Below are 19,579 nucleotides of genomic sequence, written 5' to 3' on the forward strand. Positions count from 1 at the left end.
TCCTTTTGTAGAAAACTGAGATTTTTGTGTTTTTCTAGTACTGAGGTACTTTTCTCTATACTCTTTCAAATGTCATTTACACTGGTTTAGAAACACTTCCACTAATTTTGTTTTTGTTTTTTTTTTAGTGAGGCAATTGGGGTTAAGTGACTTGCCCAGGGTCACACAGCTAGTAAGTGTTAAGTGCCTGAGGCTGGATTTGAACTCAGGTACTCCTGACTCCAGGGCCGGTGCTCTATCCACTGCGCCATCTAGCTGCCCCCCACTTCCACTAATTTTATCAATATCTGAAGATGTAGTTAATCTAGGCTGGGTCACTTGAATTATTCAATGGCACCTAAGTATTCTTTTGCTATTCCAGTTATTTTGGTTATCCATTCATTATTAGCCATTTTTGTTCTGTCTTTCTGGTCCATATGTTTATCTGAGCAGATAAAACAGCCCTAGGTGGTTAATGAATTGGTGTTCAGTGGAGATGGATGTGGGCATGATCAACACTATCAGAATGCACAAAAACCATTATTCATAAATGATCATGAACTCTTAGTTGTCTCTACCATAGAATTACAGTGAAATGAAATTTTCTTATTTTGAACAGTCTATTAAGGGTGGGAAAGTGCTAAATATCATTGAATCATAATATCGAAGAGATGGAGGGGACCTCAAAAAACACTTAGTCTAAACACTTATTTGAGCAGGATCCTCCCTTCCATCTTCCTTCAGAATCCTAAGCAAATATCTGCCTCCGTTGACAAGGAATGCATGGATTACCTTGGTCAAATCTTATTGATACTGAAAGAATTGTTATATGTTATTTCTGAGGTTCTATAAAGCTGGAAGATAATCTTGTCCTGATTATCATAGAAGAAAGTATGAAAATTAAAGCAGGGAGTCTCACATCTATTCCGGGCAAATCTAGACCACAGTATTGACTTTTACATACTTAGAAAAGGAAGCAGTAGACAGTAAAAGCCAGCTTGGCTGAAAGTGTAATTAGACAGGGGGATGAAGGTAATGCTTTTTTTTTTCCCAGGGTAAATTGGGGTTAAGTGATTTGCCCAGGGTCACACAACGAGTAAGTGTCCAGTGTCTGAGGCTAGATTTGAACTCGGGTCCTCCTGAATCCAGGGCCGGTGCACTATCCACTGCGCCACCTAGCTGCCCCTGAAGGAAATGCTTTTAAAGCAATATACTTAGATTCGAGCAAAGCATTTGACAAAGTCTCCTGTGCTATTTGCTGAAAAGATGGAGATGAGCTAGATGATGATGTCAGAAGGTGGGATAAACTAAGCTCAAACCACATGCTAAACATAAAATCTGTCAGCATCTGGATTCCCTCTTTAAGATGCAAGTCACTTGACCCCAATTGCCTCACTTAAAAAAAATGTAAGGGAGACAGATTTTTTGGTTTGTTTTTGATGAGCAACCTTAAGATAGACATTTTTTAAGATAGGAACAATGATTCCATTGCTCAAGGGAAAACAAATAGGTCTTTAAAGTGGTGTTTTTATCTTAGGGCTAACTGAGAGGTAGAATAGGCTGGAGTGTTGGATCCGGATTCTAGAAAGGGACATAGTGATGTCCATCTGCTTTTGCTCAGCACCATCAGAACGCTGGTTCAAATCCTGCCTCTGATGCTACTTGTGGGAGCACATATGGAAACCCTTTTAGCTCTCCAGACCTCAGCTGCCCCATTTGTAATAGGGATAATCCCTACAGCATGTACCCTTACAGGATTTTTGTGAAGTTCAAAAGTACTTCGGAAACATTAAAGTCATATAAATGTCAGTTAAGCACAGATTGGAAAATTAAGAGTGAAACACAATAGGAATTCCATGATTCTACATAATTCTACCCAACTCAGTATTTATCAGATGTGTCTTAGGCATTCAGTACAAGAGGAGGCATCAGAATTCCCCTCAAGGAACTCAGAATCTCTCCAGAGAGGCAGACACACTCTAAATACCAATTTAAATTAAATCACAATGAAACACCAAATGACAAGTGCAAAAAGAATGCTGTAGGCAAGAGAAACTCAGGAGAACTCATGTAGACTAAAACTGTTAGGAGAGGCTTCAAGGAAGCCATGAGGCTGGAGGTGCATATTGAAAGGTGGGTAGGAATTTTTATTCAGGAAAAGGGTTGTTCTAGGTTTTTATAGGGCAGCTAAGTGGCCACAGTGGACAGAGCACCGGACCTGAAGTCAGGAAGACCTGAGTTCAAATCCAGCTTCATAAACTGTGTGACCCTGGGCAAGTCACTTAGCCCTGTTTGCCTCAGTTTCCTCATCTATAAAATTAACTAGAGAAGGAAATAGCAAACAACTCCAGTATCTTTGCCAAGAAAACCCCAAATGAGGTCAGGAAGAATCATACATGACTGAAATGACTGAAAAACAACAACAACAACAACAACAACAACAAAGGTTATTATAAAATTTAGGAATAAGTCCCATGTTTGCAGGCTGGCAGAGCTAGGTCACTGCAGCTGATGAAGGGCTTATGTAAGGGGACAATAAACAAATATATGTGTAGGATGGAGACTACTGTGGACATCCATGGGTGGTGCCAAACATAGCAATTTGGATTTTATTCTTTAGACAATTAATAATCAGGGAAAGCTCCTGAAATGAGTGAGTCATTTTAACAATACATCTGCTTTACTTGGTAACTATTAAAAAGACCAAATAATTATATTATTAGACTACTTCCTAGAAATTGTTAAGCTTTAAATATTAGCGAAGAAAAGAATTCAGAGAACATATTCTTCGTATTAATTTTATTACACTACACTTATGAAGGGACACACATGAAATTTGATAGTGCATTACCTTGGTAATGGACACTTTTAAAATATAACTGAAAGAAAATAAATGGAATAAGGAGAAATACATTCAATATAAAAACAGCTAAGTACATTAAAATATCCATGAGGAAGGAATACAATTTTAGGAAAAAGAAGGAATCTGTTAAAAGTAGTTTAGGTTCATTATTGTCAAATTTGTTATCTCAGGTTTATTCAGTCGGGTTCTGAATGACAATCAGAAGATACTCCTTATCTGTAAAAAAAAAAAAAAAAGAGATGAATTTTAGTTAATCTTGAAAACAGTATTAACTGCCAATAACTATTTATGCTGATTTGACTCACTGCAACTTGAAGAACCTACAGATGTCTAAAGAATGTTGGAACAAGTAAACAAATTGTGAAAATCTCAGCTAATCTTTTGATAGTTTACAGAATGTATTTAGAAACATAAGGATTATGGTAATTTAAATCAATACACATTTAACTGTCATCTGAACTTTAAGCATTGCATAGTGATAACCTTGGTTTACATATGTCCTTGGTTTTACAAATACATATACTTCTGAAGTATAAGATAAATTGAATCAAAATGATACCCATTATGAAACTTAAAAGTTTCCCCATGACCAAAAATTCTCCTACTGACTGAAATGAAAACTTTTAATTAAGAAGTGAATCAGGAGACCTGGGCTCCAGTTCCAGCTCTGCAAATTACTATCTTACCAGCCAAAAGTTTCCTGTAAATGAAAGGATTGTAATAGAAGATCTCTAAGGTGCTTTCCAGGAATGGAATGGTGGCCAGCTATGAAACTTGATGGGCACTTTATATTCATAGGGTTTTTTGTTCTGCTGGGAATGCTTTGAAAACTTTTTTTCTTTGTGACCTCCTCTGTTCCCCTTTCTCCTGACTTAATAAATTTCTTTATTCCTTTGATGTTTTCTTTATTAAAGTTCACTTAAAATGAGGGAGAGCCATACACTTGAAATTTGTTAACCCTATTTCTTACAATATAATGCAACTGAGGAAAATTAATTCTATAGATCAAAAGTAAGCTTCATTGAAGACTTTCTAAACTCTTTGAGCTTAAATGAAATGCTAGAGTTTGAAGAGAACTGAGATAGTCCAATTCCTTTCTATCACAGACAGAGAAACAAAAGCCCATAAGGAGTTAAATTATTCCAGAGGCAGCATGATACCTTGGTCTTGTGGGGTCCTACACATCTAATCAAAAGGGTTTCAAACTGAAAATGAAGAGGGAAGGAGAAAATTGACCAAGTATATCCAGCAAGCTAGATACCATAGATACCATGTAGGTATTACACAGAAAAAAGAATAGCAAGAAACTGCCAGAATTTGCAGTAAACAAAATACAAGAAAGGAGTCATCAAAATGGCCTTGAATGTCTCTATGTAGAAATATATAAAAACAAGTAGGTTAGTGAGAGGTCCAATACAAAAAGGCAGCTTTGATCTCAGTGACACAAATTATTTGTTGGGATGAGACTCATGACTGGAACATAGTTCTGGAATACCTTATTCAAATGAACACATAGGTAAAAAGGAGAGTGGATGGAATAGCATTGTATACATAGGTGACCTGCTCCTATGAAAAAATCTAAGAACTAAAGGAGGAAGACATGGTGGAGATAAATACAATTGATATAGTCATTAGAGTGTGACATGGACCACTTGGACAGAAAGAAATACTAGATGAGGAATTTAGAAAAAAGATCACAATTAACCAGACTTTTGCTAGAGCTTTAACTTTGACAAAACAAAAATTGTTTCTTGACTTGTGTTAATATATATATATTTGACCTAGGGAAACTGATAAGGGGAATTGCTATTTTGGATGTGATTTTTACCATAAAGAGGAAGTAGTTGCTGGAGTACAAATGGTGAGAATTTGGCGCATAAGTAACCAGTATATTTTAGGACTTATGATGGAGAAATCTGGGTGGAATCTGATAGACACACTAGATTTGGGGAGAGCAGATTCTAAAGGATTCATGGAATGGCTAGGTAGGTATCATAAACTAAAATTCTACAAGGAATTCAGTTCCGAAGGGATAAAAAGGCCTTGAAAATAAAATTCTGAAGCCAATTTTTTCCTCATGAGGAGGAAAAAATGTCTAAAGATTTCAATGTGGATTCAAGAAGCACTCATTGGCAAACTTAGATTTTTAAAGTCATGTACAACAGATGGAAGCAAAGACAAGTAATAGACAATGAATACAAAAGCATGACACAACTTCAAAATGAGCTGAGGTTGATGATGACAGCTAACGACCATGGAAAATGTTAAAGTTAATTGGTTAAAAAAAGAGTTTAAAAAAGAAATAGGATTGATGATCAGCATGGATGGGATAACAGTAACAACTCATGATGTAGATAAGTAGAGTGGTTTAAATCTTAGCTTCCTTCTGTTTTCTAGGACAAGTGGAAAGCTCTTTGGACTGAAAAAGACAAAAATGGCTAGTGGGAAATTGATACAAGTTCAATATATAAAAGAAGATAAAATAATAGGGCATATATCTGCCCTTGATTTGAAGTCAATAAGCCCATGTTCACTATATCCTAGGATACTAAAAGGACTGGTAGATGTTATGACTGAGCCATACTCAGTGATCCTTGGAAAACTGGAAAGATCATGAGAGTTACTATGACTGGATGAGAGAAAACATCCTATTTTCCAAAGAGAAAATTTTGGATCCTATAAACTACAAACCAATGAGATTAATTCCTATTCCTAGAAAAAATTCTTCATATATACATATACATGTATGCATACACATATATACATATACACATATGTACATGCAATACACACATATATGTTCCCATGTATATCAACTCTGATATCACAGAGTATAGAAGGTACAATATAAAAAATAATAACATGTCAGGTTGAATAATTCATGGGTAGCAATAAAGTCCTTGGCCTCATTTACAGATAGATAAGATCAGTACAAAAAGAGGTACAAAACTTCAGTAATGAAAATAACTTAAATAGCAGAATTGTCCAAATAAAAAAAGGACAGAAAAGCTCATTGAATAAATTAATTCCTTAAAAATTAAAATTGAGCAAGTGGAAGCTAATTATTCCATAAGACATCAAGAAACAATAAAACAATGTCAAAAGAAGAAAATGAGAAATATTTCACCAGAAAAACAAATGACTTGAGAAACGGATCTAGGAGAGACCATTGAAAATTATTGGGAGACCTCCCTGATGTTAGCCCAGAAGTTGTTGCTGCTATGGGAGAAACATGGCTCTTGCCAGGCAATGTGTACTTCCTGATCTTCTAAATCCAATGAGTCTTTATTTTCTTAAGAACAAAAGCTGTTAGGGGTGGAGCCAAGATGGCAGAAGAAAGGCAATGACTTGCCTAAGCTCTCCCCAAGACCCTCCAAATACCTTTAAATAATGCCATAAAACAATTGCTGGAGCAGCAGAATCCACAAAAGGACAGGATGAAATTGTTTTCCAGTCAAAGATAGCTTAGAAGGTCAGTAGGAAAGGTCTGTTCTACATGTTGAGAGTGGAGCACAGCTCAGGGCAAGTGGCACCAGCGCAGATCCAGCCATAGTCCAGCCCCAGCCCCAGTAAAGTATCTGACATAAAAGAAACAAAGAAAAAATAGCTTATACAGTGGAGGGGAAGATGGGGAGGTACTGGCGAGTGAGTGAACCTTACTCTCATCAGAACTGGCTCAAGGACAGAATAACATACACACTCAATTGGGTACAGTAATCTATCTTATCCTGTAGGAAAATAGGAGGTGAAGGGGATATGGGGAGGGGGATGATTGAAGGGAGGGAAGATTGGAGGAGGGGGCAATCAGAAGCAAAATGCTTTTGAGGAGGGGCAGGGTGAAAGAAGCTAGAAAATAGAGTAAATGTCATGGGAAGGGAATAAGATGGAGAGAAATACAGTTAGCAATAGTAAATGTAAAAAAAAAAAATGAAGCAAGTTTGTCTGACAGGCCTCATTTCTCAATCACATAGAAAACTGAGACAAATTTGTTCAAATAACAGCCATTCCATAATTGATAGATATTAAAAAGAGATGACGTTTTCAGATGAAATAAACAAAGCTACCTATAGCCATATGAAAAAATGCTCTAACTCCCTATTGATTGGAAAGATGCTTATCAGAACAATTCTGCGGTACTATTTCATACCTATTGGATTGGATAATAGAGGGAAATGACAAATGTTAGAGGGGATATGGAAGAAATGAGACATTAATGCACTCTTGGTGAAGTTATAAACTGATTCAAACATTCTGTAGAGCAATTTGGAACTATGACCAAAGGGCTATAAAACCATGCATGTTCTTTGACCTAGTAATACCACTACTAGAAGGGTATCCAAAAAGAGATAAAAAAACAAAAAGTTGAATTCAAAATTGAGGAGATGCCCATCAATTGGGGAATAGCTAAACAAATTGTGGGATGAGATTATAATGGAACACTACTGTGCCATAAGAAATGAGCAGGATGCTATCAGAAAAACTTGGAAAGACTTACATGAGCTGATGCAAAGTGAAATGTACTGTATACAAAGTAACAGCAATATTGTAAGATGATCAGCTGTGAATGACTTAGCTGTTGTCAGCAATACAATGATCCAAGATAACTCTGAAGGACTTATGAAAAGTGCAGTCCATCTCCACAGAAAGAATTGATGGTATCTGAATATAGATTGAAGCATAATTTCTTTTAGTTCCTTTTTCTTAAGTTTTTTTTGTCTGTTTTCTTTTACAACCTGACTATAAATGGAAATATTTTGAATGGCTACACATGTATAACTTATATTGAATTGCTTGCATTATTAAGGGGGGAGGAGGGAGGAAGATAATTTGGAACACAAAGTTCTAAAAATCAATGTTAAAAATTGTTTTTATATTTAATTTGAAAAAAATATTCTAAATAAAAATAAATTTAAAAAGAATTATTGGACTACCAGAAGACCAGGATAAGAAAGAGTCTAGATATTGTATTCCAAGAAATTATCAAGGAAAACTGTCTCAATATCCTAGAATCAGAGGATAAAATAGAAATTGAGAGAATCTACATAGTACCTACTGAAAGAGATCTCAAAGTTAAAATTCCCAGGAATATTATAATCATATTCCAGACTTCCCAGGTCAAACAAAAATATTTTAAGCAGTCAGAAAGAATCATTCAAATACCATGTAGCCTTAGGTAAGATTCCACAAGATTTAGAGACTTCCATCTTAAAGAAGTAGAGGGCACAAATATTGAACTCAAGAAAAGCATAAAAAGGTAAAAAGTGAAAGAGAAAACATAAGGGACTCAATAAGGTTAAAAGTTTACATTCCTATATATGAAAATGATACATGTAATTACTAAGAACTTTATCATCATAAGGGTAGTTAGAAGGACTCTACATAGATAGAAGGCATGAGTGTGAGTCGATTGTGTTGGGATTAACTAAAAAAATGGAGAAGTGAGAAAGAGGAATTCACTGGAAGAAAGACAAAAGCAGAGGAAGAATGGAGAAACTAATCTCACACAAAAGAGGCATACAATGAAGAGTTTTTATAGTGAAAAGTAAAATGATGGGGGAGTGAAAAATCCGAGAATTTCACTCTCATCTGAGGGAAGAATATAAACAAAATCAACTGCATATTGATACTTATACAAGTAGGAAGTAGGACAGGAAATGGATAAAAGAAATGGGAGAGGTAATAAAAAGGAGGACAGAATAAGGGAAGCAGTAATCAAAAGCAAAATGAACTTCTGAGGATAGAAAGGTTAAATGAGATAGAGAAAGATAAACAAGAAATTAAGATAGAGGGAAATACATAGTAGTCATAACTGTAAATATAAATGGGATGGACTCATTCATAAAATAGAAGCAGATAGAAGAATGGATTAGAAACCAGAATCCACCAATATGTTGTTTGTTTGTTTGTTTGTTTTTTACAAGAAACACACTTTAAATAGAAAGACACACAGAGTTAAAATAAGGGGATGGAGCAGAGTCTTATCATACTTCAATGAAGTAAAAAACATGCAGGGGGTAGCAATCAAGATCTTAGAAAAAGAAAAAATAGACCTGATGGTGTCTGAATAAAGATTGAAGCATAATTTTTAAACTTTTTAATTTTTCTTGAGTTATCACAACATGAATAACATGAAAATGTTTTGCATGACTACACATGTATAATCTATATGGAACTGCTTGCCTTCTGAAAAGGGGTAGGAGGGATGGAGGGAGGAACGGGGAGAATTTGGAATTCAAAGCTTTAAAAACAAATGTAAAAATTGATTTTACATGTTTCTACATGTAATTGAGGAAAAATAAAATACTAAAATGGGGGAAATAAAATACTAAAATATAATAAAAATTTTAAAAACTATAGTAGTGGTAGATTTCAACTCTCCCCTTTCAGGGCTAGATAAATCTAACCACACAATACATAAAAATGAATAGAATTTTAGAAAAAGTTAGATATGAAAGACCTCTGGAAAAACAACCAAATAGGTATAGAATGGAATAAACCTTCTTCTCAGTTGTATATGGCACTGTCAGGAAAACCTGACCATGTATTAGGACATAAAATATCACAACCAATGTAGAAAAAACAGAAATCTTAACTGTACCCTTTTCAGATTATAAAGCAAAAAAAAAAATCACATTCAGTCAAAGTCTGTAGAATCATTGATTAAAATCTGTTGTAAACTAAATAATCTAATCCTAAATGAGTCAAAGAACAAAACATAGAAACAATAATTTTTTTTCTGGTTTTTGTTTTTGGTAGGGCAATGAGGGTTAAGTGACTTGCTCAGGGTCACACAGCTAGTAAGTATCAAGTGTCTGAGGTTGGATTTGAACTCAGGTACTCCTGAATCCAGGGCTGGTGCTTTATCCACTGTGCCACCTAGCTGCCCCAACAATAATTATTTTAAAGAGAATGTAAAACATGAGAAAATATAACAAAATTTGTAGAATGCAGCCAATGCAGTACTTAGAGGAAAAGTTATACCTCTAAATGTGTACATCAGTAAGAGGGAGAAAGAACAGATCAATGAATTGGGCATGTAACAAAAAAAAAAAACAAAAACCTACAGGAACATCAAATTTAAAATCTTTAAATACCAAAATGGAAATCCTGAAAATCAAATAAGAAAGTAATAAAATTGAAAGAAAAAAAGAAATGAACTAATAAATAAAAGTAGGGTCTAGTTTTATGAAAAAAGAACAATAAAATAGATCAATCAAATCTGATTAAAAATGAGAAAGAAAACCAAATCACCAGAATCAAAAATGAAAAGTGTGAATGTACCACCAAAGAGGATGAAATTAAAGCAATTATTAGGAACTATTTTGTCCAATTTTATATCAGTAAAACTTACAGTCAATTAGAATGGATGAATATTTACAAAAATATAAGTTGCCCAGATTAGTTTAAGAGGAAATAAAATACCTGAATATTAAGAAAAAAATATAGAAAATTTAATCTTAGAAAAAGAATTGAACAAGGCATCAATGAATTCTCTCAGAAAAAAAAATGCCATAGGGTGAGAAGGCTAGTGAGGAAAAATAAGAAAGATGAAAATATATAGCATGTAATTATAGCTTAGAATGAGAAGGGGATAAGTTTACCCATACAACAAAAACAGATAGCAGATTAAAATTTTGAATTCAACAATTTGTTGTTTTCAGGAAACACAATAAATATGAGTGATAAAAAGATAAAATAAAGGGCTAGAGAAGAATTTATTATGTAAAAAACAGGAGTAGTGATAATCCCAGACATAATTAAAACTAAATAGATTTAATTAAAAGAGAAAAATGGGGAAACTACACTGTGTCACCAATATTATCCAATATTGTTTTAGGCAATTTAAAATAACCAGACACTATAAAATGCCTGAGAATATAGTTGTCAAATCACACAAATGAATTATATGAACATAAACATAAGATGCTTTTTATATAAATGAAGTCAGATTTAAATAATTGGGGTAATATTTATTATTCATGGGTAGGTAAGGTCAATATTATGAAATGACAATATTACTGAAATAATCTATTCAATGCCATCCCAATTAAATTACTAAAAAAATCTTACTGAGTTAGGAAAAAAATGAACAAAAGGTCAAAAATTTAAAAGAAATCAGGGGGAAAAGAACTAATGGAAGGAGATTCAGCAGCATCAGACCTTTATATTATAAGATGAGAGCATCATTGAAGTATAAAATGAATAATTTTCAATTATTTTTAATTGTATAAATAACAGGAATGTAATTACAAATAGAAGGAATTTGGAGAATTGCGGAAAAAACTTTCATGGATAATCTCACAGATAATATGGGATAGTGTTGAAATGCTGTTGTGATGTAGGAAATTATGAGGTGGTTCATATAGAAAGACTTGGGACCTATGAAGATATTATCCACCTCCAGAGAAAGAGTTGTGGAAATATGCATAGTAAGGTTTTACATATATATATATATATATATATATATGTTTATAGATATCTATGTATATATGTATGTGTAATACATATAAAAAGTTCATAGCAGAGAACAAAAGAAAATCTAAAAGGAAGCAAATAAAAGCCAGGTAGCTTTGAAAATAACATGTGGTATTTATTATATCAGTTTTATTGAAATGGAAATTTATTGTTTTATATTGAATCCTCTCATGTTCTGCTCTGTACATGGAAATGCTATTTTTCACCTGGAAGACTTACATGAACACATGCTGAGTGAAGTGAGCAGAACCAGGAGAACACTTTATAACACTAACAGCAACATTGTGTGATGATCAGTTGTGATAGAATTAGCTCTTCTCAGAAATACAAAGATCCAAGGCAATTCCAAAAGATCCATGATGGAAAATGCTCTCCATATTCAGAAAAAGAACTATGGAATCTGAATGCAGATCAAATCATACTGTTTTGACTTTTGTTGTTGTTGTTTTGTTCTTTCTTTTTTCCCTTTTGTTCTGATTCTTCTTTCACAACATGACTAATGTGGAAATATGCTAAACATGGTTGTACATATATAACCTATATTAGATTGCTTACTGTTTTGGGAGGGTGGGAAGGAAGGGAGAAAAATTTGGAACTCAAAATCTTACTAAATGAATGTTAAAAACAGTCTTTACATGTAATGGGAAAAATATTTTTAAGAAAAAAAAAGAAATTCCTTTTATCTTTTCTTCTCTTTTCTTGTACTTACAAAAGAAAGAAAGAAGGAAAGAAAGGAAGAAAGAAAGATAGAAAGAAAGAAAAGGAAAGGATTACAAGTGAATTCTACCAAATATTTAAGGGGCAATTAATCTTATTACTATATAAACTATTTGGAAAAAATTGGTAAAGAAGGAGTCCTACCAAATTCCTCTTATGCTATAAATAAGATTTTGATACCTAAACCAGGGAGAGTAAAGACCTCTAGTGAAAGGAAACTGTAAACAAATTTCCTTAATGAATGTCAATGGAAAAATTTTAAATAAAATAATAACAAGGAGATTACAACAATATATCCAAAGATCATACATGATGAATAGGTGGGATTTATGCCAGGAATGCAAAGCTGTTTCAATATTAGGAAAATAATCAGCATAACTGATCATATAGATAATAAGAACAACAAAAATCATGATTATCTCAATAGATGCAGAAAAATCTTTTGACAAAATACAATCCTGATTCCTATTAAAAAAAACACTAGAAAGCATAAGAATCAGTGCAGTCTTTCTTAAAATGATAAGCAGTAGTTATGTAGTGTGATGGATAGAGTGCCAGGTTTGGAGTCAGGAAGACCTGGGTTTAAATCCGATCTCAGACACTTACCAGCTGTGTGACCTGGGCAAGTAATTTAACCTTGTTTGCTTTAGTTTCGTTATCTGTAAAATGAGCTAGAGAAGGAAATGGCAAACCACTCTAGTATCTTTGCCAACAAAACCCAAAATGGGGTCACAAAAAGTTGGACATGACCGAAACAACTGTACAACAACAAAAATCTATCTAAAATCAAGAGTATGCATTATCTGTAATGGAGATAAATTAGAAACCTTCCCAATAAGATTAGGGGTGAAGAAAGGATGTCCGTTATCACCACTGTTATTAAATACTGTACTAGAAATGCTAGGTATAACAATAAGACAAAGAAAAGAAAATTGAAGGAAGAAGAATAAGTAATGAGGAAGCAAAACTACCACTCTTTGCAGATGATATATGATGGCATGATTAGAACACTCTAGATAATCAACTAAAAATCTAGTTGAAATAACAAACAACTTTAGCAAGTTAATAAAAAGTTAATAAAACCACATAAATTATCAGCATTTTCTACATCTTACCATGAAAACCCACAGGAAAGGATAGAAAAGAGAAATTCCATTTAAAATTACTCTGAAAGAAACCCACATACATCATCATCATCATTTCTATATATTACCAACAAAGTCCAGCAGCAAGAGATAGAAAGAGAAATTCCATTTAAAATAACTGTCGACAATATAAAATATTTGGGAGTCTATCTGCCAAGACAAACCTAGGAACTATATGAACACAATTATAAAACACTTTTCACACAAATAAAATCACATGTAAACAACTGAAAAATATCAATTGTTCATGTATAGGCCATGCTAATGTAATAAAAACAACAACTTCACCTAAATTAATTTACTTATTCAGTGACATACCAAAAATATCAATTGTTCATGTATAGGCCATGCTAATGTAATAAAAACAACAACTTCACCTAAATTAATTTACTTATGCAGTGACATACCAATCAAACTACCAAAGTTTTTTATAGAGCTAGAGAAATAATAAGGAAATTCATCTGGAAGGACAAAAAGTCAAGAATATCAAGGGAAATAAATTTTAAAATGCAAAGAAAGGTGGTCTAACCATACTAGATCTCAAAATACATTATAAAGTGGCAATTATCAAAACTATTTGGTACTAGCTAAGGAATAGAGTGATGGATCAGTGGAATAGATTAGGTACACAAGACATGTCATAAATGACTATAGTTCTAGGATTAGAACTCACTATTTGACAAAAAACTGGAAAATAGTATGGCAGAAACTATGCACAAACCAACATCTCATACCATATACCAAAATAAGATCAAAATGGGTACATGATTTAGATTATAAAAGTTAATACCACTAGCAAATTAGGAGAACAAGGAATAATTTACCTGTCAGATCTATGGAGAAGGGAAGAATTTATGACCAAACAAGAGAGAACATTATGAAATGTAAAATGGATAATTTTTATTACACTAAATTAAAGAAAGTTTTTGCACAAACAAAACTAATGCAACCAAGAGAAAAAGGAAATAAGAAAGCTAGAAAACAATTTTATTACAAATATTTCTGATAAAGGCCTCATTTTTCAAAGATATAGAGAATTGAGTCAAATGTATGAGAATATAAGTCATTTCCCAATTGATAAAGGGTCAAAGGATATGAACAGGCAGTTTTCATATGAAGAAATTAAAGTTCTTTGTTGTTGTTTGTCTTTCATTCTGAAAGAAGACCATGACATCAGGGTGATATCTGACTTGCAGTGAATTGGATTTAAGTGAGGGAGGGCTGTACAAAGTAACCAACCTCACTCTCTCCTCCAAAGCCATCTGTGTCCAGTAGCAAGATATACATCAGGATGACTGGAGATGGCCCCAAATGTTTAAGGCAATTGGGGTTAAGTGACTTGCCCAGGGTCACACAGCTAAGTGTCTGAGGTGAGATTTGAACTCAGGTCCTCCCAACTAGAGGGCCAATGATCTATTCACTGAGCCACCTAGCTGCCTCAAAGTTCTCTAGTCATATTAAAAAAAAATTGCTCTAGATAACTACTGATTAGAGACATTTAAATTAAAACAATTCTGAGCTAACACCTCATACCTATCAGATTGGCAAATATGACAGAAAAGGAAAGTGAGAAATGCCAGAGAAGATGTGGGAAAGTTGGAAAACTAATACATTGTTGGTGGAGTTGCAAACTAATCCAACCACTTTGGAGAAAAAAATTTGGAATTATGCCCAAAGTGTTATAAAACTACATACCCTGGGGCAGCTTACATGGCACAGTGGATAGAGCACCGGCCCTGGAGTCAGGAGTACCTGAGTTCAAATCTGGCCTCAGAAACTTAACACTTACTAGCTGTGTGACCCTGGGCAAGTCCCTTAACCCCAACTGCCTCACTAAAAAAACCCAAAAAACCAAAAAACCCCTACATACCCTTTTATCCAGAAATACCACTATTATATCTATATCCCAAAGAGATCAAAGAAAAAAGAAAAGGACCTACATGTACAAACATACGTATTGTAGCTCTTTTTGTGGTGGCAAGGAACTGGAAATTGTGGGGATGCCCATAAGTTGTGCTTTATTAAAGTAATGGAACACTGTTGTGGTATAACAAATAATGAGCAGGCAGATTTCATAAAAACATGGAAAGACATGAACTGATGCTGAGTGAAGTAAGCAGAACCAGGAGAGCATTTTACATAGTAACAGCAACACTGTGTGATGATCAACTATGATAGACTTAAGTCTTCTCAGCAATACACCCAAGACAATTAGAAAAGACTCATGATGGAAAATACTATCCACATCCAGAGAAAGAACAATGGAGTCTGAATGCAGATCAAAGCATGATATTTTTTACATTTTTTTGCCTTTGTTTTTTCTTTCTTGTGGTTTTCCCCTTTTGTTCTGATTCTTCTATCACAACATCACTAATGTGGAAATATGTTTAACATGATCATACATATATAACATCAAATTGCTTGTCTTTAGAAAGAGGGGATGGAATAGAGAGCAATTTGACACTTGAAATCTTATAAAAATGATTGTTGAAAACTATATCTTTACCTGCAATTAGAAGAAATAAAATACTATTAAATGAAAAAAAATAACTGTAGAAAATGTGAAATACTTAGAGTCTACCTGACAAGACACACCCAGGGACTATATGAACACAATTACAATACAAATTTTCACACAAATACAGGTCTAAACAACTGGAGAAAATATTACTTGCTCATAGGTAATCTACACCAATATAATGAAAATGACAATTCCATTGAAATTAATTTACTCATCCAGTGTCATACCATTTAAACTACTAAAGAATTATTTTGTGGAACTAGAAGAATAACAAAATTCAACTAGTTGGACCAAAAAGTAAAGAATGCCAAAGGACTCAATGATATAAAATGTAAAGGAAGGTGGCCTAGCATGTATCAGATTTAAAACTGTATTATAAGTGCTAATCATCAAAAACAATCTGATACTGGCTAAGAAATAGAGTGGTGGAGCAGTAATGACCATAGTTTGATGGGGCAAGAACTTAGCATTCGACAAAAATTGCTGGGAAAATTGGAAAGCAATTTGGCAGAAACTAGGCATAGACCAACATGTATACCAAAGTAAGATAAAAACTAGTACATGATTTAAAGATAAAGGGTGATATCATAAGTGAATTGAGGGAGCATGTTAGATCCATGGATTAAGGGAAGAGTTTATGAGCAAAAGAGATAGCCAGGATCACGTGAAGCTAAATGGATAATTATGATTACATTAAATTTACATGAAACTTTTTTTTTTTGCACAAACAAAATCAATGCAGCCAATATTGGAAAGAAAGTAGGAAACTGGAAAATTTTCATAGTGAGCTTTTCTGATAAAGACTTGATTTCTCAAATATACAGCCAAGTTTATAAATAAGTCAAATTTATAAAAAAATATGAGCCATTCCTACTGATAGTCAAAGAATATGAACAGGCATTTTTCAGAAGAAATTAAAACTATTAGTAGTCACTTTAAAGAAATCCTCTAAATCACTCTTGACTAGAGAAATGCAAAATAAAACAGCCTCAGACCTGTCAGATTGGGTAACATGACAAAAAAGGAAAATGAAAAATGTTGGAAGGGAGGTTAAAAAATTCAGACACTAATACACTGTTGGTGGAATTGTGAACCAGTCTTACTATTCTGAAAAACAATTTGGACTCCACCCAAAGGGCTATGAACTTTTGTATATCCTTTGATTCAGCAATACCACTATTAGGTCTGTATATCAAAGAGAACAAAGAAAAATGTATTTATATGTACACAGATACTTATAGCATCTCCTTTTGTGGTGGCAAAGAATTGGAAAATTGAGGGGATGCTCATCCATTTGGAAATGGTGTGAACAGGCTATGATATTTGATTGTGATGGGATTCTACTATGCTACAAGAAGGGATGAATAGGATGATTTTTTTAAAAACCTGGGATTATTTATATGAACTTATAAAAAGTAAGTAGAGGGGGGCAGCTAGGTGGCGCAGTGGATAAAGCACCGGCCTGGATTCAGGAGGACCTGAGTTCAAATCGGCCTCGGACACTTGACACTTACTAGCTGTGTGACCCTGGGCAAGTCACTTAACCCTCATTGCCCCACAAAAAAAAAAGAAAAAAAAAGTAAGTAGAACCAGAAGAATATTGTACAAAGTAACAGCAATATTATTACAATGATCAACTGAAAAAGGTTTACTTACTCTAATCAATACAATGATCTAAGATAATTTCAAAAGACTCATGATGAGAAATGCTGTCTACCTCCAGAACTGGTGAACTGTGATTACAGATCGAAGTCTACTTTTTACTTTATTGTTCTTTTTTTTGGGGGGGTGGGCAACATGACCAGCATGATTTCACATGTATAATTGATATCATATTGCTTTCCTTCTCAATGGGTGGTGGAGGGCCTGGTGGGAGGAAGAGAATCTGGAACTCAAAAGGAAAAAAAAGGCAATGTAAAAATAATTTTTAAAAAATTTCTAAAAATGATATTACCTGGGGCTACCATGACTTCATGTTTCTTTGATCTGATTCTGAGAAAAGTTAGGTCATTCTGAGGATCAATATCTCGCACTGTGCTCTTGGCTTTCATAGTCAGCTGATGGAGAAGACCAGCGTATTGAACTGTTGTAGAGTTATCTAAGGTTGTTCTGATGGGAATACCTATAAAATAAGGTGATTATATTAAGTTATTTTAATTTTAATGTGATAATTTTTAATTACTTTAAAAATAATGAAAAGTAATACTGTTTATTATTTTACTTGTTTAGATATGTATGTACAGCTCTGTGATTTCATCAATGTCAGTACTTCCCTCAAGGATATAACAGCTCACAAACCATATCTGCTAGCCCCTCATATGCTATTCTTGTTCCTGTCTTCCTTTATATCCTCCACAAAGTATCTGCCCAACTTCCTAGGTACTTTCCTCTAAATCTCTTAATATTGTGTGGATCAACAACTGATAAGTTGCCTCTTGGTTTTGTCTCACTTTCACATGCGATTAGCTTATCATTTTTTCTGGGCCTAGATTTCTGATCAGGTCATAGATCAAATGATTACCCACTAAGCAAAATATGATTTAATAGTTTGCCTACTCTAGCCAAAGTCCTGATCTTTCCTGACTCCTACACTAAAAAGTCCAACAAAAAGAGTTTTTAAAAATTTGGGTTTTTTTCTTGATATTTATATCAATGTTTTCATCGATCTCTATATCTTGTCAGTTTGGTGCTCCCACCCCCACTGCAGACTGTAACCAATTTATATCTTTCTGTCACGTGGGACACTCGTCCCAGTTTTACATAGATGCTCCATAAAGGATGTTGAGTACAACATCATGGAGACCCTTCTTCTGTATCTTTGAAGTCTGGGTTATTATGGTGCAGTGCTGTGCTCTGGGAGTCTATCCTTCATTCTTGTAGCATAACTAGCCAAACTTCTTTTTGGCTATAGATGTCACTGAAAATAAATTTGATTCCACTTCTAGTATGCAATTTGTTGTTGAGGCTACTTGCCTCGAATGGTTTTCTGAAAAGTGCTGTGAAACTGTACAGGGCTAAAGAAAATGCTAACTATTGTTATTAACACCAGCTACAGCTAATTTCAGGCAATATGGAAGTAGGTGGTGGAAAGAACTCTAGACTTTGGGTTGAAATTCTGGCTCTGACATTTACTAGCTGTGCAACCTCATGGACAAGTCACAATTTCTCTGAGCCTCGGTTTTCTCATCTGTAAAATGAAGATAATAATACCAGCTGGCATTTATACAGAATTTAAAGTGTACAAGACACTTCTTTACAAAAATCCTGTGATGTTGTGCAATATTATTAGTTTTAATCCCATTTTACAGATATCTGTCCATTGTCACAGAATATCAGAGCAAGGATTTAAACCCAGATTTTTCCTGGTTACAAGTCTGGTGCTTCTTCCTACTTACTTCACTGAGGTGTTGTGAAGAAAGTGCTTTACACACCTTACTTATGATGTTAGTGTTATTATTTTCATTATTTGTGAATCATCTGTGATTATGATTCTTCTGATACCATAGTGTTCAATGATCTGCAACCATATAGTGTCACAAGGAGACTATTTCTCTTTAAAATATAGACCTCTAAGGCTTAATTAAGTAAGCCATTTAGAATCTCCAGAAGTGTTGCCAAATTTTGTAAATGCCATCCAATATTGCATAATGTTTTACAAACCTTACATTTGTCTTAGTAACCATAAGCAGCTCATTTTAGATATTTATGCCCTGGACCCCTTCCTTTCCCTCTTCTGAGAGCTTGTCTCATCATTCATTCAATTTTATTTTCTCTTGTTCTCTCTCATCTTCAATCTTTTCATTTTTACTGGCTTAATCTTCTCTGCCTACAAACATGCTTGGGTTTTCCCCATCCTTAAAAAAATAAAAAACCCTTTTA

The 19,579-nt window shown here is 33.9% G+C and overlaps 1 protein-coding gene across 2 annotated transcripts in view; it reads right to left on the reverse strand.

Moving 5' to 3' along the window:
- Nucleotides 1-2,753: 2,753 nt before the first annotated feature.
- The window catches only part of DYNLRB2 (dynein light chain roadblock-type 2), a 29,056-nt gene continuing 12,230 nt past the window's right edge, over nucleotides 2,754-19,579 (reverse strand). The window contains exons 3-4 of one of the 2 annotated variants that reach the window (XM_043987063.1): nucleotides 17,655-17,822; nucleotides 2,754-3,058 (exon numbers count right to left, since the gene is read on the reverse strand). In XM_043987063.1, the coding sequence (XP_043842998.1) occupies nucleotides 3,015-3,058; nucleotides 17,655-17,822 (212 nt within the window). In that variant the 3' untranslated portion in view covers nucleotides 2,754-3,014. Of the gene's footprint in view, nucleotides 3,059-6,295; nucleotides 6,421-17,654; nucleotides 17,823-19,579 lie in introns of those variants that run through there. The other variant, XM_043987062.1, reaches the window with a different exon arrangement.

Source organism: Dromiciops gliroides, chromosome 2 (genome assembly GCF_019393635.1).
Source record: "Dromiciops gliroides isolate mDroGli1 chromosome 2, mDroGli1.pri, whole genome shotgun sequence".
Taxonomy (NCBI): Eukaryota; Metazoa; Chordata; class Mammalia; order Microbiotheria; family Microbiotheriidae; genus Dromiciops; species Dromiciops gliroides.